Source organism: Camarhynchus parvulus, chromosome 2 (assembly GCF_901933205.1).
Source record: "Camarhynchus parvulus chromosome 2, STF_HiC, whole genome shotgun sequence".
Classification (NCBI taxonomy): domain Eukaryota; kingdom Metazoa; phylum Chordata; class Aves; order Passeriformes; family Thraupidae; genus Camarhynchus; species Camarhynchus parvulus.
In genome coordinates this window covers 147,861,240-147,880,594 of record NC_044572.1, presented here as the reverse complement: position 1 = coordinate 147,880,594, position 19,355 = coordinate 147,861,240, and the positions used below count along the sequence as shown (strand labels likewise).

Sequence of the window (19,355 nt, the reverse complement as noted above, 5' to 3'; positions counted from 1 at the left end):
TTTACAGTGATTGCACTGATGTGACAGCAGGGTCCAAACACTTCTGTGGTGCAGGAGTGCTGCAGGTCTCATCCCAGAGTGGTGCAGATGTCTGCTGTTGAAATGGCATGGAGGCTGGAGCTTGTGCATCCTCTGAGAACAGCTGACAGTCATTCCCAAATTAGGTAAAAATGCCAAATTCTGGCAAGCCTTTGCCAAGTATTTCATAGTTCTCCAGAGTCACAAATGGAAGAGGTTTGTGTCCTCTAAATATTGCCCTGCTAGCTGGTCTTCATGTATCAAGTCCAACTGCCAAGCACTTGTAACCTCTTATTATTTTAGTGTACATGTCAGTAAATATCTTATCCTGACAGTTCTAACAGGGTTAGAGCTTGACAAAACACATTCTAAAATAGCATTTGTTCATCGTCCAAAATCAAAATGTCCTGATCAAACTGCTCTTAAATGTGGCCATCAGCTTTCTATGCGGCTGCTTATAAACGAGCTATCTAAAGCATTTTATTTGCACTAAAATGGATGGTTTGTAACTTGGCCTAAACACAGTCTATTACCTGTATTTTTGTCTCCTAAGGTGTAACTCTTATGTGGTGTGGGTTCCCTACTTTGTTAAAAGTACTGGTTGTGGAAGTTATTACTGTATTGATCCTAAATGCTGTAAAGAAGGTCTGAAGTCAGTGTGGTGATGCAACCCTTTTAAGTGCTGATTTATCCACATTATTGACTAAACAGTAATTCTCTGATTTTAAGGTTTAATAATTATTGGGGTTAAGAGAGGATTCTTAATTTTGTTTGTCTTGTTTTTTAATCTTACACTTTACTTAAAATATACAGGCTGTGCATCACTGCTAGGTCAGTTCAAATGTTTATTTAAATAATTGAGAAACTAAATCAAATAGCTCCACTTCATGGCAGTGTACATAAACACGTCTGTCATGCTGGTATGTGGGACAGCCTCAAAAACTGGAGCAGGGATCTGCTCAAGTGCTCTAGCAATACTTTTTATGGAGTGTGCTTTCTCAACGTTTGTTTGTAATTATTTGTGCTGCTAAAGGGAGGCGCTGGAGATGCTTACCCGAGGTGCTGCACCCTAAACCTGCAGTTTCCTCTATTAGCACCACCTCATGCATCGAAGGTGTGGGGCCAGAGGGGTGGAAAGCAGCTCTTTTACCACACCCTTTGCAGCAGATTTAGGAGGAGGTGGTATTCTTTTGGTGCCAAGAAGTAAGTAAGAAATAAATGTTATCTCTAAACACCTTTTATTCCTTTCTTTCAGTACTGAAGTGATGAGTTCCATTTAATACTTCATCAGGGGATGTTAGAGTATTTTCCTTGGCTCAGATGGAGGGAATCTCGGCAAAGCTTGTGTCGGGAAGGGAAGGAATCTCTCTCCCTTGTGCTGACAGGAGACAATTTCCAGCAATCATGATGAGTCGGTGTGGGCTCAAGCTGCAGGTTAGGCTGTAAATGTTGGTTTCTTTACCAAGCAATCACGGTGATGAGGTTCCCCTTTGATCTGAGAGTCCACTCAAACAAGGCAAAATGAGAGCACTTAGTGCAAGATGATATAACCAGTTATATATACTTGTTTACAAACCCTTTGGAGAATCTGAAATGTGAGAAACCCTCTTCTGAGTGGTTTTGGTTTTTCTCTGAGGGAGTAATTATTTCCTCAGAGTTACTAAAATCCGGTCAAAACCTGACTTCTCCCTCTTTGTTGGAGGGTGAACAAAATTCTAGGGATGTTTTCAAAAGCTTCCTTTAACAGAGTTTTCTGAGATTGAATGATGGTAATGCGTTTAGGGACTGGTAATTGAAGATAATTCCAATGAATTAGACTTTGCAGACATTAATGATATGCTAGAGGAAGTCGGCTTATGAAGATCTATGCTGTGCTCTTTTTTTGTCTTGATCTATTGAATAGCTTCTGTAATTGTCTAATACATATTCTGTCAGTATTTGGGTTTCTTAAGTATTTGCAGCCTGAAGAAACCAGCCTGTGAATTTTCAGGCAGTGAATATGATTAGTTTAAATGCCAGTATGTGAAAATAATGTGCTTTTCACAGTAGCATCTGCAAGTGATGTCTAACTTTGCAGATACAGTCTAAGTAATCAGTCCTGGCTTGACTATTTTTATGGATGAATATTCATGCAAAACTCTAGTCTCAACCTATTATAGGAAAGTATTTTGTAGAATCAGCAAAGGTTGCTCTGGTGTATTCCATTTTCCCCACTGCAATTGGGAGGACGGCCTTGGTGAAAGAACTTGCTAAAAAAATGCTACTGGCAACAATGTCCCAGTAGGATTATTCTTGCACTACCAGCCCTGCTGGGTTAGACATTGCCTTTCCTTCTGCAGGAAGGTGGGATTAGTGCAGTTAATCCACCTGGTTATGTATTAAGATATTTGCTGATGATAGCCTTAATTTTGTTTTCCTCTGTTGTTTTACTTCATAGAGACAGAGGGAACAAATCTGTTTAATTCTGATGAGAGATAACATTCGGGGTCAACATGGTTTAAAAACTTCAGGATCTTTTAATAGGACATTCCAAGCTGGACCATAGCTTTAGCTCAGGCCAGAGTGAAGTTTGTGCCTATCTGACCAAATCAGTGGGTTTTCTTAGTGGCTTGCAGCAGTGTCAGCCCACAACACCATGTTTGCACACTGGCCTGAGTGATCTCTGTCCCCACGAGGTCTTGAGTTCTGTGCTTTTGTGGTGACTTGGTTGTTAGCTTTTGGTTTTAAAAGCTGTTAGTGCTTGCTGTCTTGCCCTTTACCTAATTTTGGGTGTAGAACCTGCTAACTGGAGATGCAGCCATCACAAATCAGGCATGCCTATGTGTTTGCTGCGCTGTGAAACTGCTTCTTAGTGCTTGTTTTCTTCCCAGCATCTCTGGTCTCAGCTGCTAGGTTTTCCATTAGCTCTGAAGGCTTCTCTACTGCTATTTATGCACATACTCCTTAACTGTTTACTTGTTTCGTGTATCTGTATTAATAAACATGAAGGTAATGTGAGTATATATGACTTTTTTACATATCAGTAAATCAAAATTCAAGTTAAATCTGATAATGCCACCTCTCCAGTTTAACAAAATGAAGTATTTCCTACTAAAAACAGCAGCAGCCATGATTTAACAATGTAATCTGATCTAATATTAGTAACAGACTGTGCCTTTAGGGAGCAGTATAATATCCAATCCACTGAATAAAGTCTGTCTCACATTAAATTCTGGATCCCTCTTAAAAAGATGGCTTCCCAGAATTGTTTCAGTAGTTGCATAAAGACCCATGATTTTCTACTTCTTTCTCCCAGTAATGAATGGAGAAATTATGTTGGCCCCCAAAGTACAAATAATGATGAAATAGTGCTGTCTTACAAAGCTGTTCTCCCTGATGTCATAAGCACCTTCAGCTCTCCACCTTACCTGTTGAGCTTTCTATTCCTCCTCATGTGTCCAGGCAGGACAATTCCCACCAGGGGAGTTTGTCATGCCCAGATTGCCATCTGTGACTGCATCACCACCTCTTCCAGCAGGAGCCAAAATCTTACTCTTGGTCATTTTCTCAGTAAGCTGTGAGGGGCTGGAAAGAGGGTCCCAAGAAAGCCAAGGGGGTTCTAGTCAAGGCCATGCTTTATGGAAAGAAGGAAGCAGGAAACCCTATAGAAGATTTAACTTAGGCAGGGCTGGAGTTTGTAAGCCTGTCAGGCTTTAATAATTTCTGGAATTTTGTATACATACCAAGGAAAGGGTGCAACAAGTCTTCATTAACCCTTCCAAAATCGAGCTGTTCACACCCTTCCTTTTATATTTTGGATTGTGGTTTGGATATTTATTTGTTGGGGGAGTAGAGGATGTCAGATGTATAGCGTTAAGAGTAGAAAAGCTGCCAGCATCATCTGCTTCTCTTAGAATTTGTATTATAGACATTGTGTTTTGGCTTAAACAGCAAGTTTGTAAAAGACATCAACTGACTTACAGTGAGTGAAGAGTCCTGAAGGCAAGCAAAAGTTTGTGTTGGAAAAAGTGGGGAAAATGCTGTTTCTCCATGTGAGGTGGATTGCTTCATATGGTTTTAATTCACAACTTGCTGCAGAATGACTTACCCTTGTCCAGACCTTGCTTCTGTGGCCTAAATTATGTGGTAGCTTCAAAAGTAGGTCATGATGCAAAAAGCACTGTGCTGTTTCCAGTGGCTCTTTTCTCTTTTTTGTTTTTGTTTTTGTTTTTTTTTTTCAAATCTCAGGTTTCAAGATGAACTTGCTAAGAATCTGACCTACAGTTGGTATTAGTCATAGGGTTGTTTGGGCAAGATGTCCTTGTGGAAGAAGCTGGTTTATGCTGTTGTGTTTCAATGTCTTTGATTACCTAAATAATGAATTAGATGTTAGGACATGTCAAATGTGGTTCTTTATTGCACCCAGTTAGCCTTAACCTTTTTTCTTTGGCAGGGTTTTAGTGATTCACGACAGGCCAGTCCAGTGTAATGTAAGACTGTTTTAAAGTGAGAGATTGACTTTCAGGATCTGGAGGTGACACAGCTCATATATGGAAATGTTGTTGAGTAATACATAATATAATTGATTTTTTAAAAAATATTCCTGAAGAAGTGTAGTCTTGCCTCTCTGATAGGGTTAATACAGTTCTGTTTTTAGAAAGTAGTAGCTACAAAGCTTTCAATGTTTGCATTTAGCTGTCAGAAGTCTTAAAGAGAGTTGAAACAACTGCCTGCCTATAATTGCTGCCCTTTTGAACCAAAGGCCTTATGACTCACCCTATATAGAAAGTCACAGAGTTTGTCTACACCTTTGTGATAGAACAACTTCATCAGATCACAGAAGGATAAAGCCCTTCCTCTGAACTTTGAGTAGGGCAGTTGAGCACATTTATCCAGCTGGGCCAAAACTTCCAGGTATGTGTACTAGATGTTTTTCTTCCTAGTGCAGTGACTGAACACTTCAGTATTGACATGGCCCAAAAAAACATCCCTTGTCACCAGTTCTGTTACTATAAACAGCAGCTAATTATTAGCAACAGAGTCACAAAACTGCCAGGGAGAAAATAGCTGCCTGTTGGCCAAGCAAGTGCTGTTCTGCCTTGCATCTGGCCAGTACGAGAAGAATACAAGAGAGCTCTCCCAGCATCCTTCTGAGGATCCTTCTGCCTTCTGTCCAGCAGGTGTCTGGAGCTGGGCAGATGAGTTTGCTTTTTGACCTTGTAGCCTCAGGGACCCACCAACAGCTCCTTTCCTCTGTGAGCTGCAATTTCACCCTGGCTTTGGGTATTGCTGCCCAAAGGGACACTTTCCCCCCTGTTACTGTGGTATGGATCCCTGCAGCCAACAGGATTTTAGGAAGGATTTCTTTAGCTGCTTGGACATGTTTTTGTCTGCTTCGTTTTCAGCCTGGATCAGTTACAGTGTCTGGTTCACTGCTCTGCTGCTCATGTGCTGCACAGGAAGCAGTGGGAGTAAGGAACAAGGGGCAAAGGAAGAGCAGAATGGTGCTCTTAGAGGGAGCACTTGTTTATACCAGCTTAAAGTGAATGAGAAACCCAGAGTGTAAGCAGTGGAATAAGCTGGTAATGTATTTTATGTGATATTTCTTTACTAAATCAGTTGCCTAATCTTACAGAGTAGTTTTTAATATATTTTGAGAATGGACAAGGCTTTGTGAGGTGGTGCAGCCATGCTTGCAGAAGGGATTGAAGATCAGTCTTGCCTTTAAGAACTGCTCTTTTACAGCAGCATTCTCTTGTCTGTTGGTGTGGTGGAGCACAGAGCATTTGAACTCAAGACACCAGCAATTATGTTTGGACAAAATCCATTTTACTCTTGGGAAGGCACAAGCCCAAACGGTGTGTCCTTTCACAAGCCAGTCAGATGCCAAAGCAGAACCTATTGTCCACTTCACTTTGAATTGTGGAAGGAATAATAAGTGATGTTTGTCTGCAACACTGTGGTAGAAGTGCTCAGCCAAACACTTATTCATCCTGAAGAAAAGACTGATAAACTCTGAATACCTTTCTTTCTAATGCTAATATTAAGGCTAAACTTAAATCAATCTCGATAACTCTTCAAGATATTACCAGATTACTTGAAAACCTGAGCATAAACCAACTTGGCAGAAAAGTATTTGACAAATAAATGGAATGACTGGGCACTTACAGGCTTGTCAATCTGACGTGACTCACAGGTGAAATAGTGTGGTTGCTAGCATGGATGTCAGTGGGATGCATTCATTGAAGCATTGGAGGAGGGTAAGTTGTAAGGCTCTGGCGAGGAGTGAAAATCCTCTCCTATTAGACTGGCAGCTTCTGCAGTCTTACACTTATCTTCCAAGTAAATATTTGAAAATTTCATTAAGAAGTACACCTGCTTGGGTTTTTTGTGGTTTGGGGCTTTTTGATGTGTTGAACAGAATGGATCACTGAGAGGTCCTAATGTGACAATGACAACTGTGACTAGACTTATTAAAGCCTATTTAAATTCTGTAATAACTGATTAATTGATTCTTAGCTATTTTCCCTTGTGAACCTTCACAGTGATAAACAATGAAAAGTCATTGTATGCAATGATGGCTCAAGGTGGCTCTTCATCCTTTCTTTCCTCATCAAGAAGGTAAAACTCATTTAAACTCTAGAATCTTTGAGTTAGAGTAATTCCAACATCATTAGAAAATAATTCCTGTGAGCAAAACTGAATGCAGCTCTTCATGATTTGAGACAGTTTTGGTCAGTCTGTATCCTTGCATGTAAAAGAGAGTCATGATAATGGAAAAGGCAGATCTTGAAGGCAGGAGATAACTACATGAATGACTGGAAGTTAATGCAGTAAACTTCAAAGAAGAGGATGAGATAAGAGGTAGTTTATCTCTGCTCAATCCTCTCCTTTTTTCCTTAGATATTCAGTTGTGCTTGGGCAGAAGTGTTTCCATCATTTTCAGTTCGCTCATTCCAGTTTTTCATAGGCTGTGCTTATTTTTGTCGTTTTCTTGGGTTTTTATAATTAGCACATACCACCTCTTCTGAGATTGTTTCTTACACTAGTAAATGCCTGAGGAAATGCTCAATGGCTTTATAGGAAGAAAACCATCTGAAAGATTTGAAATCTTCTCCTGGAATCCAGTTGGGCCCATTTAACTGTTTTCTATTTGCCAGCTTTATTACAGCTCAGAAAAATATGTTTGTGATTATCTGAAATGTGCTGTGTACTCCACAGCTTACAGCTTTGGCACTGGTTCAGAAATTCTAGTTACTTGTCAAACGGTGCATTCCAATTCCTTGTTAGCAAAAGAGATCTGGAAACATGCATCAAAAATAGTTCAGTCTTAAACAATTTGGGCAGGATCACTGTTAATCTCATTTTATTTTGGTATTGATGGGTGTGCTACCAGACCTCCAGATGGTGGCATCGCAAATGCAGGAACACTGCTTGTCAAACCCCCAAGTCCCGAACTTAAAAACACATTGAGATGTGTGATAGAAGTCATCTGCCCAAGGCATCATGTTGGATAATTATGTAGCATGAACTCTTTGTGCTTCCTAAGCATCGTAGTGCTCCCTAGGGAAAAGAAAACCATGGAATTTTGTGGGCTACAGATATTACCTATATAACACTTGCTCTTCTTTGGCAAACCCTGAGGAAAGGCAGTGATTTTCCTTTGGTTCTTTGATGGTTCACAGGCTCTGTCTGTGAAGAGTACCTATTTGAGGATTACTGATTTGTCAAGCCTGTAACATGTTTTGTGTTTGACACATTCATATTATGCCTCCGTGAAAGGTAGGTAGTAAAAGTACAACAAAGATAAGATTGCAAGCAATCTGAAAAGCTTTATAAAATTTTGCTTACAGATTAGGTTTTGGACTATATTACTCACCTGTTTTGTTGGAATATTAACTATGGCTTTATATGTTTTTGTCATTGCTAAAACGTGGCCAAAGGTCAGAGTAAAATATGTGCAATTAAGCTGACAAAGAGCCGGTGTCATCAGTCCGCTCCTCCATAAACACTCGGCAAGACCAGAAATACTTCTGTATCTAAAGTTCTCTTCCCACCCAACCTGTGTACAATGCCCAACAGGAATCTTTTTCCATGGATGAAATTCTTCCTTTTTCTGCTTTATTTGTTGTTAGTTATGAAAATACCCTTGAAAACCAGCCATGAAAAACAATTAGTGCTGGATGCAGACATCAGAGAATTCTGCATTGGTATTTTAATCCAGCTTCTCTTCAGGTGCCATTTACTTTGGAGTTCTTTGCTGCATAAAAGCCTCTGTTATATTTACTTCCATCAGGTAAATGAATTTCTCTCCCTCTTTGAGAAGAAAGAATGCCAGTATTCAATCTTGCCAAATTCAAAATGAACTTGGAAAAAAAGAAGCAGAATATATATCAGTCTAAAATGAACATGAACACAACTGAGCAGGGCTTAAGAGAGAACTGAAGACCTTTCTGAGAGGCTCTTGTTATTCTCTGACTCTTGTATTAGACGTGCACTTGGAGTCAGATTAAAGTGCTGCAGGAAGGCTAGCGTTATTCTTACCACAAAATTGACATAATGGAACAGTAATTCTCTGTTCTTTTAGATAAAACCCGTCCATTGTGCCTCCTCCTATTGCACTTGAACACTGTAACTGCTTTTTCTGGCATGTTTAAAATGTGCTGTTCTTATCTGTGTCAATTACAGCTTCAAAGTCTACCTCCATCTATCGCCCATTATTCCTGGCTCTTAAATTATCTGATCACTCCCCATCATCTTCCACTTCAGAAATAACTTTTTCAGTCATCCCTTAAGAGTCTTGCTCAAATCGGCTAAATCTCAGATATCTGCTTTTGTCCTGCCTCTTTATCCTTTCCCAGAACAAATGCTCCTGGCTTGGTGTCATCCTCCTTGCCATGTGCAGGCTGCCCCAGTGCATCACAGAACATTCTGGAGTGATGAACTGCCTTCCTCAGTGCTTCACCCTGGAACTGCATATGGAAGGAAGTGTTTAGGGAAAGGGAATTAAATACTTCACAGGAGGGGGAATCAGGAGTGAGAAAACAGTAGAGACTTTAAACCAGACTGTGCAGGAGAGTAATCCATGACCCTTAGTGTGTAATGCAACATAGATGTTCTGCTAAAGTTTGGATAATAAGGGTTCACATGTATACTTTCAAATTGTACTGAATGTCGTGATGCCTGAGTCTGCCAGCAGTTAAACATTTTATGACTAGTCTGTAATTAAACTAATTGCTCCTACTCCAGAACATGTATTTTGTAGGCTTTACTCTCTCAGAACTCATGTTACGTAAGGTGGATGTGTTTTTTTAATACACAGAGTACTTTACATTTATGATAAACTACTTACATCTTAATTTCTGTTAATTCTGAGTGGGTAGAGAAATGCTTTCCAAGTCCTTTTTGTTCTGAGCTATTTAGTGCTTATAGATAAAACCTTGAGCTTAAAACTTGGTTTATACTCTAGTTCAGTAAGTTATTTTAACTTTCTCGTGTAATTTAAAGGTTTGTCCAGCTCAAAATAAAATTTTAGCATTAGTTTGTTGTTGAGGTGATCAAATGTGAAAGTTCCAGTAATCTTGGGGAGCCTGGAAGAAGAAGACATGTACCAAAAAAGATGCTTTTGAATGGAAGAATAAAATAAACAGCTCTCAGGAGGGTGTCAGCAGGAGGGAGTGCTCAAGATGGTGTTCTGATGATGCACTTTTAGTAGAACAGTGTCTCAGTCCCACTGAAACAGAGCTGCTCTTGTGATTAAACACACGCCATGGCATCTGTTTCCTAAGGCTCAGTTTTACGCTCACCACTTAATGATCTGGTGGTGTGCTCAGGCCCACAAAGAGTTTTTGTGGCCACAACTGAAGAGACAAGGAATTGCAGCATGGGGACTTTACTGAGGCCAGCTTTGCTGCCAGAGCCAGCACTTCATGGAACCATAGCCCTGAGGGGTTTTGTGCTGGGGTCACAGCTCAGTCACCCTGTGTAGAGATGTAAACATGCATCCTTCTAATACAAACTTATATAATAATCTGACTTTCTTATAAGAAGTTTTGTTTTCTTCTCCTACGTGCTTAAACACATTTTGATTGGCATGGTGCAGTATTTGTACATCTACTTAGATTTTGTCTATGGCACAAAGGAGGGGAAGGTACAGAAGAAGCTTGTCTTACCTGTTTGGAATATATTTTAATAATTTTAATGTGGAAGATACTGTACCATTCTGCTTTCACAAATTTCAGCAGCTTCACAGGATGTGGGAGTAAGATGGTCTGGTCTTGTGTGCAGAAAGAAGATGAATTCATATGCTGTGTATATCTTCATTGAAGTTTAAATATTTAAATATCAATCCTTAGTTATATTCATCATGGCTTATTTTGCTCATGCTTCCTTGAGAAATATCTTCAGTATAAAATGGTGTGATAGTTACTGCAAAGTAACTTGCAACTTCCAAAAACCTAAATGGAGATGTGTGTGTGTGACCATGGTAATTGATGAATCATCTTCCTGGCATAGAACTGGAATATCCTATGCTGTTTCTGAAATGCAACCTGCTTTAAATTTCCCAGAATTTTAGTCTTGTGCTCGGTGTTCTGAGGATCTTGGACAAGTACTCTGACATTCTTCTGTGGCTTTGTGTAGGACCACAAACCAGAGGAACTGGAGTACAGTAAAGCATCATTTAAATACAAGGCACAACTGCTTTTCAATGGAAAGTGCAGAGGTAGGAGGGAATGTGGAATAAAGGACCCTACTCTAGGCAAGGACAATGGAAAGCATGAAGCAGGAAATAGGTTATATGGTTAAGGGGGGGGACACAATATCCTGAAAAAGCCTATTGAAATTTTTAAATGCTTGCTTTTTGTTGCAGATTAATCAGCCACTCGATGGGGATTAACAGTGGAGCACCTCTTTGTGTCGCCTTTCCACCTCTGTGTAGCACGAATAACAACTTCAGCACTTCTTCAATAATAATTATGAAACTGGTATTAACTGAATGGCAATTATGGATTTTTAACTCTAACTCACAGTAAACCAGCAAGCCATATGTTGAAATTCTTACCAAATAGCTTTTCATTCTTAATGTCTCGTATCTCTACAAGAAGTTGCAAGATACCTGTTTGTACAAGAGGAATATAAGCTTTACTTGCCTGAGGAACAGAAGCTGAAAGAGAAGACACCCTAACTTGTTCGTGGAGTTATGGTAGTATTATTTATATAGATATAACAAATATATATATTTTTTATGGTAATGAAAATGGCTCCTCAGAATGCTGACTCGGAATCTATGCAAGTTCAAGATCTACCTGTGGCACAGCTTCAGAAACCAGAAAACAAGGAGAATGAAAGTAGGGAGGAGACCATTAGTGAAGGATCCATAGACCGGATACCGATACGCCTGTGGGTGATGCATGGTGCAGTAATGTTTGGCAGGGAATTTTGTTATGCCATGGAGACAGCTTTGGTAACACCTGTATTGTTACAAATTGGTAAGTAATTCTCATTTCTGTCAGTCGTAGCTTTCTATATATTTTTGCATTGATTGAAGCCAGGCAAAGAGGGAAGATGTGTCTGCCAGCTAAAGGTACACAAGGTAAAAAGGATTTTGGTTTTTTTCCTTAGTGTCTGTAGCACAGATTCAACTGTGTGATTATGTTTAAGTGGGAAGGATTTCTACATGTATTCCTCTTCTGTCTAATATTGCTTCCCTCTGTAAAAAATGTAACCTGATTTAATTCTAAAATTCTCTACTACAAGGTAAGTGTCCTAGAAACTAGAAACAATGTTAGGCTATAAAGGATTGCAGTGAAGCATTTTTTTTAATTTATGGAGAAATGCTTCAGGTTACAGTACTTTACAATATCTAAACAGTTAGATAAATTGGTTTTTCCAGTGAACTACTGCATTTATTTCTAACCACTAGAGAGTCTTGTTTTGTGTGATTTATCTGCAGTTTACAGCATGTGAATACATATTAATAAACTCTGATACCAATAGCCTTAGATGATAATGGGGGGAGTGGTGTGTTTTAAAATAGGGGTAGTCAGTGTTAAATTTCATGGTGAGTATTGTCATTAGGTTTCAAATCAACTGTTTACATTATTAAGAGTATCTGATATTGCCTTTATCAAATACAGAAACTGGTCAATCATATATCAAAAAATATGACATGACACGGAATAGAAATGCCAGACTGAGTGGGGAGTAAACCAACCATGTGTGTGCACTGTATAATTGTCTATATATTTGTATATTACATGTTTGCTTTGGCTTACCTGTGCAGGTGTGCCTTACAGCTTGCTCAGCTGTGGCCAGACAGAAACACGCAACCAACTAAATAATAATGTTCAATGAATACTATTTACAACATTGTTTAAAAAATTTCAGGTTAGCATCTTGAATGAAATACGGGGGCTTGTTTGTTTGGCATGAGAAAAAGGCATTTTAGATTCAACTTGTGAGCATGTGATGTACAAGTCCTTTCATGCAATCTTGCTGCAGTTAAAAATGTGTTTTCATATTAAATTGCTAGTTGGTTTATTTTAAGTGAATGGAGTGAATAATCATTGCAGTTAGTGCCATGGGAGATGCTGAAGAGTTAAGCCTTTATGTTTTCCTGCAAATGTTAATTTTCAGAGCTCATCAGATGGTCTTCATGGATCTGTTGTTTGCATAGTTAAAAGAGATTCTAAAAAGCTCCAAAAAACGAGATTTTCTGTTTAACCTGACTTGCTAAATAAAACACATGCAGCTTCATCTAGGAATGTTTGTAATGTTCATAAATTGTTGTGAGGTTTTACCTTCTGGGTAAATTGAGATTTAGAGACTTCAGTCCCTTTTACTGGCAGCATTGATTCAATAACTGTCTACCATGAACTCAAAAACTTGCATCCTGCTTTGCGTGGAGAAGATCCCTGGTTTTGTAAGTGACCTGTACGTTTTTGTTTGCTTTGTTTGTGCTGGCATTTGGATGATTAAAATGTATGGCTGGCTAAGCTGACTTTACCTTACCATAGGGTAAGGGCAGACATTGTAAATAAACCATCCTCCTAATTACTGACCCGTCTTCCAGTTTACATTTCTTTTGTGAGCTTTTCTAGCTGTTTCCTCCAGATAATTGAAAAATATCTCTTCCCTTCCTTCCCTAACTCCAGTGATGAAAATAATGTTGGGATCTGGGGGAAAGGAACAAGAGGGCTCCCACTTCCAGAAAAGCTGCACATCAACACAGCAATGTCAGTCTGTGGGGATGCAGCAGTGATGTTCCAAACCACAGAGATAAGAAATGGAGGTAGCAGTTACAAATGTTAGTGCTTTGGGAGCTAATTGAATCTTTCTGCTTGGCTCCTGTGCCATCAGCATGGCTAAAAACAATATTGGATTCACTGAAGGGTTAAGTTATTCACGGGTGACTTATCGGGCCTCTTTGTTAATTACCTCTTACATGGTTCTGTTTACCTTTATCAACCTCAACATCTGTCTACCTCAGCATGAACTATATTTATTCCTCACTGGAGGGGGTTGCAATATAGCTGTCAAACTAATGTAATATTCCCTTTGCTTCTTGTTTTGGTAAAAGCAAAGATCAGTTTCTGTGAGATTAAATTGGCTCGAGAAACTATATTTGAGAATTGGCACCTGGGGAAGTGGGGTGACTCAACCAATTTTGCTTATAATACACTGAAGAACAAGAAGCCTTTTGGGTAACCAAAAAAAGATGACTTCGCAGAGTGTGTTGAATATTAACAATTAAACTTTACAGTGTGTGCTTGTGCTTTTCTGTACCTGGGAAAACTTTGATCACTGAAATAATCTGAGATTCTTATCAGATATCACCATGAAAACCTTAGCCACATTAGTATGGTGTTACACACTTTCTGCTTGCAAGTATTTGACTTTCTTTGCAGTTTGAGTACCCTGGATCAGAGGTGTAGTTATGATTTGGCAGATGACCAACCTGTCCTACTTGTTCTGTAACCCACAAGATTTAATCAGCTGAAGGAGATGGTCACTGGATGGTCCCTTTCCAGTTCAGTAGTGGTTGAACTCATTGTGTTTAAGTTTCCTGTAGTCCTGAAATTTTAACAAGAGAACTTGAAAGCATGAGTGAAAACTGCTTGACTCAATGCATATTGTGAATTGGAAAGGTGCTGAAGCACCCAAGTTACTGCACCCCACTGAAAGAAGCTCTAATTTCTGACTTCAAGCATCGTCTTTATTGCTATAATTGATGTTACTTTACTGTGTCAGAAATGCAGCTACAAATCTATAACAGCCTTGTAGTCATAACTGGGCTTTAGTAGCCTAGCAACAAGTACAAGCCAAATATATATTACATGTTTTTTTAATTACAGCTTGCTCTTTGGTTTCTTAGTATCTGCAGCTTAAGAATTCAAAATGAAGCGGTGAACTTGTTGAGAATTCAAAGAATGTAAAAAATGCCAAATATGAGAATTCTAGTCAGAGTCCAGATGAAATTAAATTAGTTGACACTTGCAGAAGTTATAACCTCTAAAAATCTCCAGTAACATTTGTGGGACCTGTTCAATAAACAGTTTCTACCAGCCAGTGTTAAATTTTACTAGAAAATAAGCTTTCAGCACCTTCAGAACTTAAGTTTTACTTGTTCATGAGTCCAAGGAGAGAAACTGAGTGATTCATGTTATTCTTGACTATTAACACTGCTCTTTGCTTCCCCTGCACAGAAGCTACAAATTCCATAGGAGCAGGATGAGGCCTTTGTCTTCTGAAACATCTGGTACTTAATGCTGCTTATCTATGAGAGGGAGTTAAAATCCCTGCTATTGTTTATAAATGACAGTGTATTTTCTTCCATCATTAAACTTGGCTTCTAAGGATTAAGTCTCTAAATCATCCCAGTTCATAAGTTCATGGAAGATTTGGATACATGATAAATTTATTTTGCACGGGATTTTGCATGAATTAAAGTAAAAGGAGGAGAAACCAAAAACTGGTGTGATGTAAACTTGGAGAAACTGCTTTTTGAAGAGACTTGTTCAGTGAAACCACAATACATTATTCTGTTAATAACACTCTAAACCATTAATAAATAGATAACTTGGTAATTTCAGATTATTTCTACTTCAATTCAAACAAAATTTTGGTTTTAATACAAGATGTAAATCCATTTTAGTTCTTCTGAAAGGTAGGATCCCTGTACCTTTTTTATTAGGACTATGGAAGAAAAAAAACTGTATTTTGTGACTTGGGGTGGCTGCTGCTTTCAGCATGAAAAACTCACTGTCTGTGTAATGAGTAGTGGTAGCTGTAAACATGAATTTCACATTTTATATTTAATATGATAAAAGCTTTGTCAAACCTTTACTGTTGCTTCAAAGGCTCTTTCAATGCTATTGAGTTTTTTATGAATCGTTAATAGACCCAGAAGTGACTGTCAGCACCAGAACTGTTCCTCTTTCCCCTGCATCTATTAAATATATTACACTGGTGCTCTTTAAAAGTATCTATGTACATTTACATAGTTTCATAAGGAAACATAAGGAAAATTAGTTTACATGTGCCTATTACATTTATAATGTCACTTAAATTGAGGGATGTTTGTCTGGTATGCTGCAGGAATAGCTGGGGTTTTTTATGCATTTCATATCTGAGTGCCTCTCTGTGATGACATCACTTTGTTTTACTGTGAGAGTTAATGGGTTCTTGTAGTAAACATTGGCTAGTCTACCATTAAATATTGAAGTTGGTCATTTTTAGCTTAACCCTGATCATCAGTGTTGTTTTTTAAGTCACAACACCAAAAAATAGAATTTCTGGAAATTGTATATGTCACTGCTAATTATTAGATTTTATTAAAAAGAAAGGCTAAGCTACACAGAGCAGAATATCATAGATTATTTTTGTTTGGAAATTATTTCCCTCATTAGATTCTTTCAAATCAGCAAAATGCTGTAGTTGCTCTAGTTTCATATACATAGGAAAGCTGTTCAGGGGTTTGGGCTGTTATTGTACAGCTAAAGCAGTTATATATAATAGCTCATTAAATAAGAAATTGTCTAACATTCAAAATTCATCTAGCCTAAAGCTTAGCAGACTGTGCGTAAAGGGTCCTGAAATCTAGTTCATGTGAAATTGCCAGTATGGAAAAAGTGTGTTAAGCAATAATTCAAACTGCTGATTTTGAGAAATCTCTGTGGTAGCTGAGAACTCATTATGCAGAAGAGATTCAATATTCCAGAGTGAATTCTTTTAGTTTGCTGTAGTGACTCTCTCCATTGAAATGTAGTGTTGATACCTGCCTGAGAAGCATGCTTGTAGGTAAAGGGAGATTATGGAGATGTATTTAGAAACCAAGCATGAAATGTTACAGATGAATTGGCTTCTAGGTCTGTTTCTTCAAAGGAATTAAGGTATCAATTGCTGACTCAATTCCTGTGGAAGCGGATAGCCTTCCTAAGGCTAAGCCTGAGATCAAAGGAAATTAAAAACCTGAAAGGTTTCTTGGGGAAGAAGGGAGCAAAGGCTTGCATGGGCTGTTAAGAGTCTGCCTGTAATTTAAATGAAAAAGAGCTGAGTGGCTGGAAAACCTTTTGCAGATGGAGGAAGCTCTTCAACACAAAGCAGCCCTGAGTCTATTTCAGCTCAGCTCCAGTAGTTGAGTTTATTCCTCATCTCTGCCAGAGGTTACATTAAGGTTATGTATTTTTAACTGCCTTTCTGCAAAGCTTCATCTTCCATTTCAGCTGTGTCCTACCTTACCTTGTCTTACAAGGAAGAAACTGATTTGCTATAACCTGGCCTTTTACTCCCAGAGTTAAATTCCTGTTCAGTCCAGCTGTATCTGTGCTCCCAGACATGGCTGCATTTGATGCTGAGAGTGAACTGCAGGATCTGAATTTCTCTTTGGAAGAATTAATGGCTTGAGAGCTGACCTGTCCCAAGAGAGGGCTGTAACACAGCTAACCTGAGGGCAAGAATTGAATATACAGTGGATCCAGAAGACCTGGAATAATAAACAATTAAATCCTTTTTTCAGCCTTGTTAGCTTTAGTTAGTCTGTAAGATCCTGTAAAGTTGGTATTCACATCTCATGCGGTGGAATGTATATGACTGCAAATACTGTGCCTGAGGCACATGTTAATTGCTCTATAAAACCTCCCCACCCATCTTTTTTTACTTATTGACTAATTTTATGCCCACTAAGGGGTTGTGTAAGACTAATTTTACTGTACTTTTTTTAAACTAACAAGCAAGCAGGCTTTCATATCATGTATCACTCTTACATAAAATATCTTTTGACCTCAAAGCAATAGCAGCACAGATTTTGAGCACAGATAGCCTTAGTGGAAGGTTGGGCTGAAGATATTTTTTAAGCCCTTTTAAAAGAAAGATGCTATGGAACTGTTAAGATTTTTAATCCTGGGGGCAATTAGGAGCATGTGCTTTATTTCCATATGAAGGCAAATGCCATGCAGTTTGGCAGTTGTGCAAGGGGTGTTCTTTACAGCATTTTTTATATCAATGTTCTGTTTTTCTTTAAGTAACACTGAATCTGGCATTCAGAGGCACCACTGATAACACATGGCAGATTTTCAGCTGGGTAATGTGAGGATTCCTGCTGGCTCTAGGGTCCTACAGACTGTGAGTTTGGATGAAAAGCCTTTCTAGGAGAGAGAAGTTAAGTGCAAATGGCTTCAGAGGCTTCTCCCATAGCATGAAATATGTTTCCTATTGCCACTTACCAGTAGATAACTTTTTGTTCCCTTTTTTAAGTGCAAATGGCTTCAGAGGCTTCTCCCATAGCATGAAATATGTTTCCTATTGCTACTTACCAGTAGATAACTTTTTGTTCCCTTTTTTTGGCTGAATAAGGCTCACTGGAGAAGCTACTTCTAAAATAAGGTTCATATTTATTATGGTGCTGCTTTTTCCCATTCCAAATCTTTAACAGAATTCCTTGAGCTTTTAATTGTGTACTGTGGGAATGTTAATGTGGTTTGGGGTTTTTTTCCCCCTAGCATAAAGCGTTCACAGTAAAAACTGTGTGAGCACTCTTTGAATCCTCAGAAGTTTTCATTGTTAGAGTTTGTGTGGTCTGAGGATAGAGCAAGTGACCAGTATATGACACAAGAAATATGAAGAGGTCTGAAAACTGTGGGCTGATAGAAGCAGTACAGTGCAGGGTAAAGCAAGCTGTGTGAAAATGCAGGCTGTCAGCAAAGGATGGAGGTTTAAAAGCAATTTTTTAATTCATTGTCACCCCTGTTCTTCAGATCCTTTTTTTTCTGCAACAATAGACATTTTAGTCTGTGATTTGTCAGAAGAGCTTGAAGCCTTCAAAAATAATCACTGTCTAAGAAGGAAAGGTACGTCTCTATCCTTATGTAGCTGCTTCTTCCTACCTGTAGATATTTCCAGCATGCTTCCTACCTTAGGGTTAGGAGAGGCTAAATTGTTTGGCATGACTTAGGTGTACTTTGAGATCTCTGTTCCCTTTCTTTTCCAAGTTCCTTTTCTCCTGCCCAAAGATCTAGTAAGGCACAGAAATAAGAACTATTCACTTACTAACTAACTGGAAGTGTAGTGGTGAACTGGATATGGGACCGTATTAAATTAAAGAACTCTTTTACAAAATTTTCATATCAGTTAATAGCATTAAATTGTTTTTTCAGTCTATTGTAAACAGGGTTTTATATTTCTCTTATGAATGGGTCACCAAGTTGACTTGAGATTCTTTCCTCTCACACATACCAGACCTACCTTGTTGTGAGACTCAAGGAAGCCTTTCTGCAGCTTTCAAGGGCAGTTATAGAGTAGAAATGGGCACAGATGGGAATAAAGGAACTGCAGGATCCCTGGATATTTACTAAGATTTCCTGTGAGTAGTGGGGAAAAGATGAGAGAAGTAGGGACAGACTTTGGCCTCCTGGAAATGCGCTAAAATTGAGTGGTTTTAGACACAAATTTATGCAACATCTTTCTTAGCCTAAACCCTTCCTCTTAATCTGCTTTCCACTACATGCCCAACATCTCTTTGTACTTCTGTCTAAACATCCTCATCTGGAACAAGATGTCAGGAGAAGCCTTGAATGTACCTGCAGAGTTTTTCTGCTCAGAATTTGAGTTTGACCCTCCATTCTGACTGAGAGGTAACTTTGCCATAGCAATAGCAGGTGAAACATGATAGTGCTTCCATGCTCCTTTATTACAAAGTAATTGCCACCAGGGCAATTTTCCAGCAGGCAATTGCCTGTTCTTTACTGTAAAAAGAAACCTTTTAGCTCTTGGATGGGGTTCTGGTGGCAGAGACTTGCAGATGCAGAACTGAGATTTGGATGCCCAGCATTGGAACTGGCAATCCCAGCTTACTTCAGTGG

General features: G+C 38.8%; 1 protein-coding gene across 1 annotated transcript in view; it reads left to right on the top strand.

The window, feature by feature from the left end:
- SLC45A4 (solute carrier family 45 member 4) overlaps window positions 1–19,355 on the top strand; it is a 56,434-nt gene that overhangs the window by 13,753 nt on the left and 23,326 nt on the right. Inside the window, 1 exon segment of the mRNA XM_030971570.1 lies at window positions 10,868–11,486. Within this exon segment, the coding sequence (XP_030827430.1) occupies window positions 11,243–11,486 (244 nt within the window). The 5' untranslated portion in view covers window positions 10,868–11,242.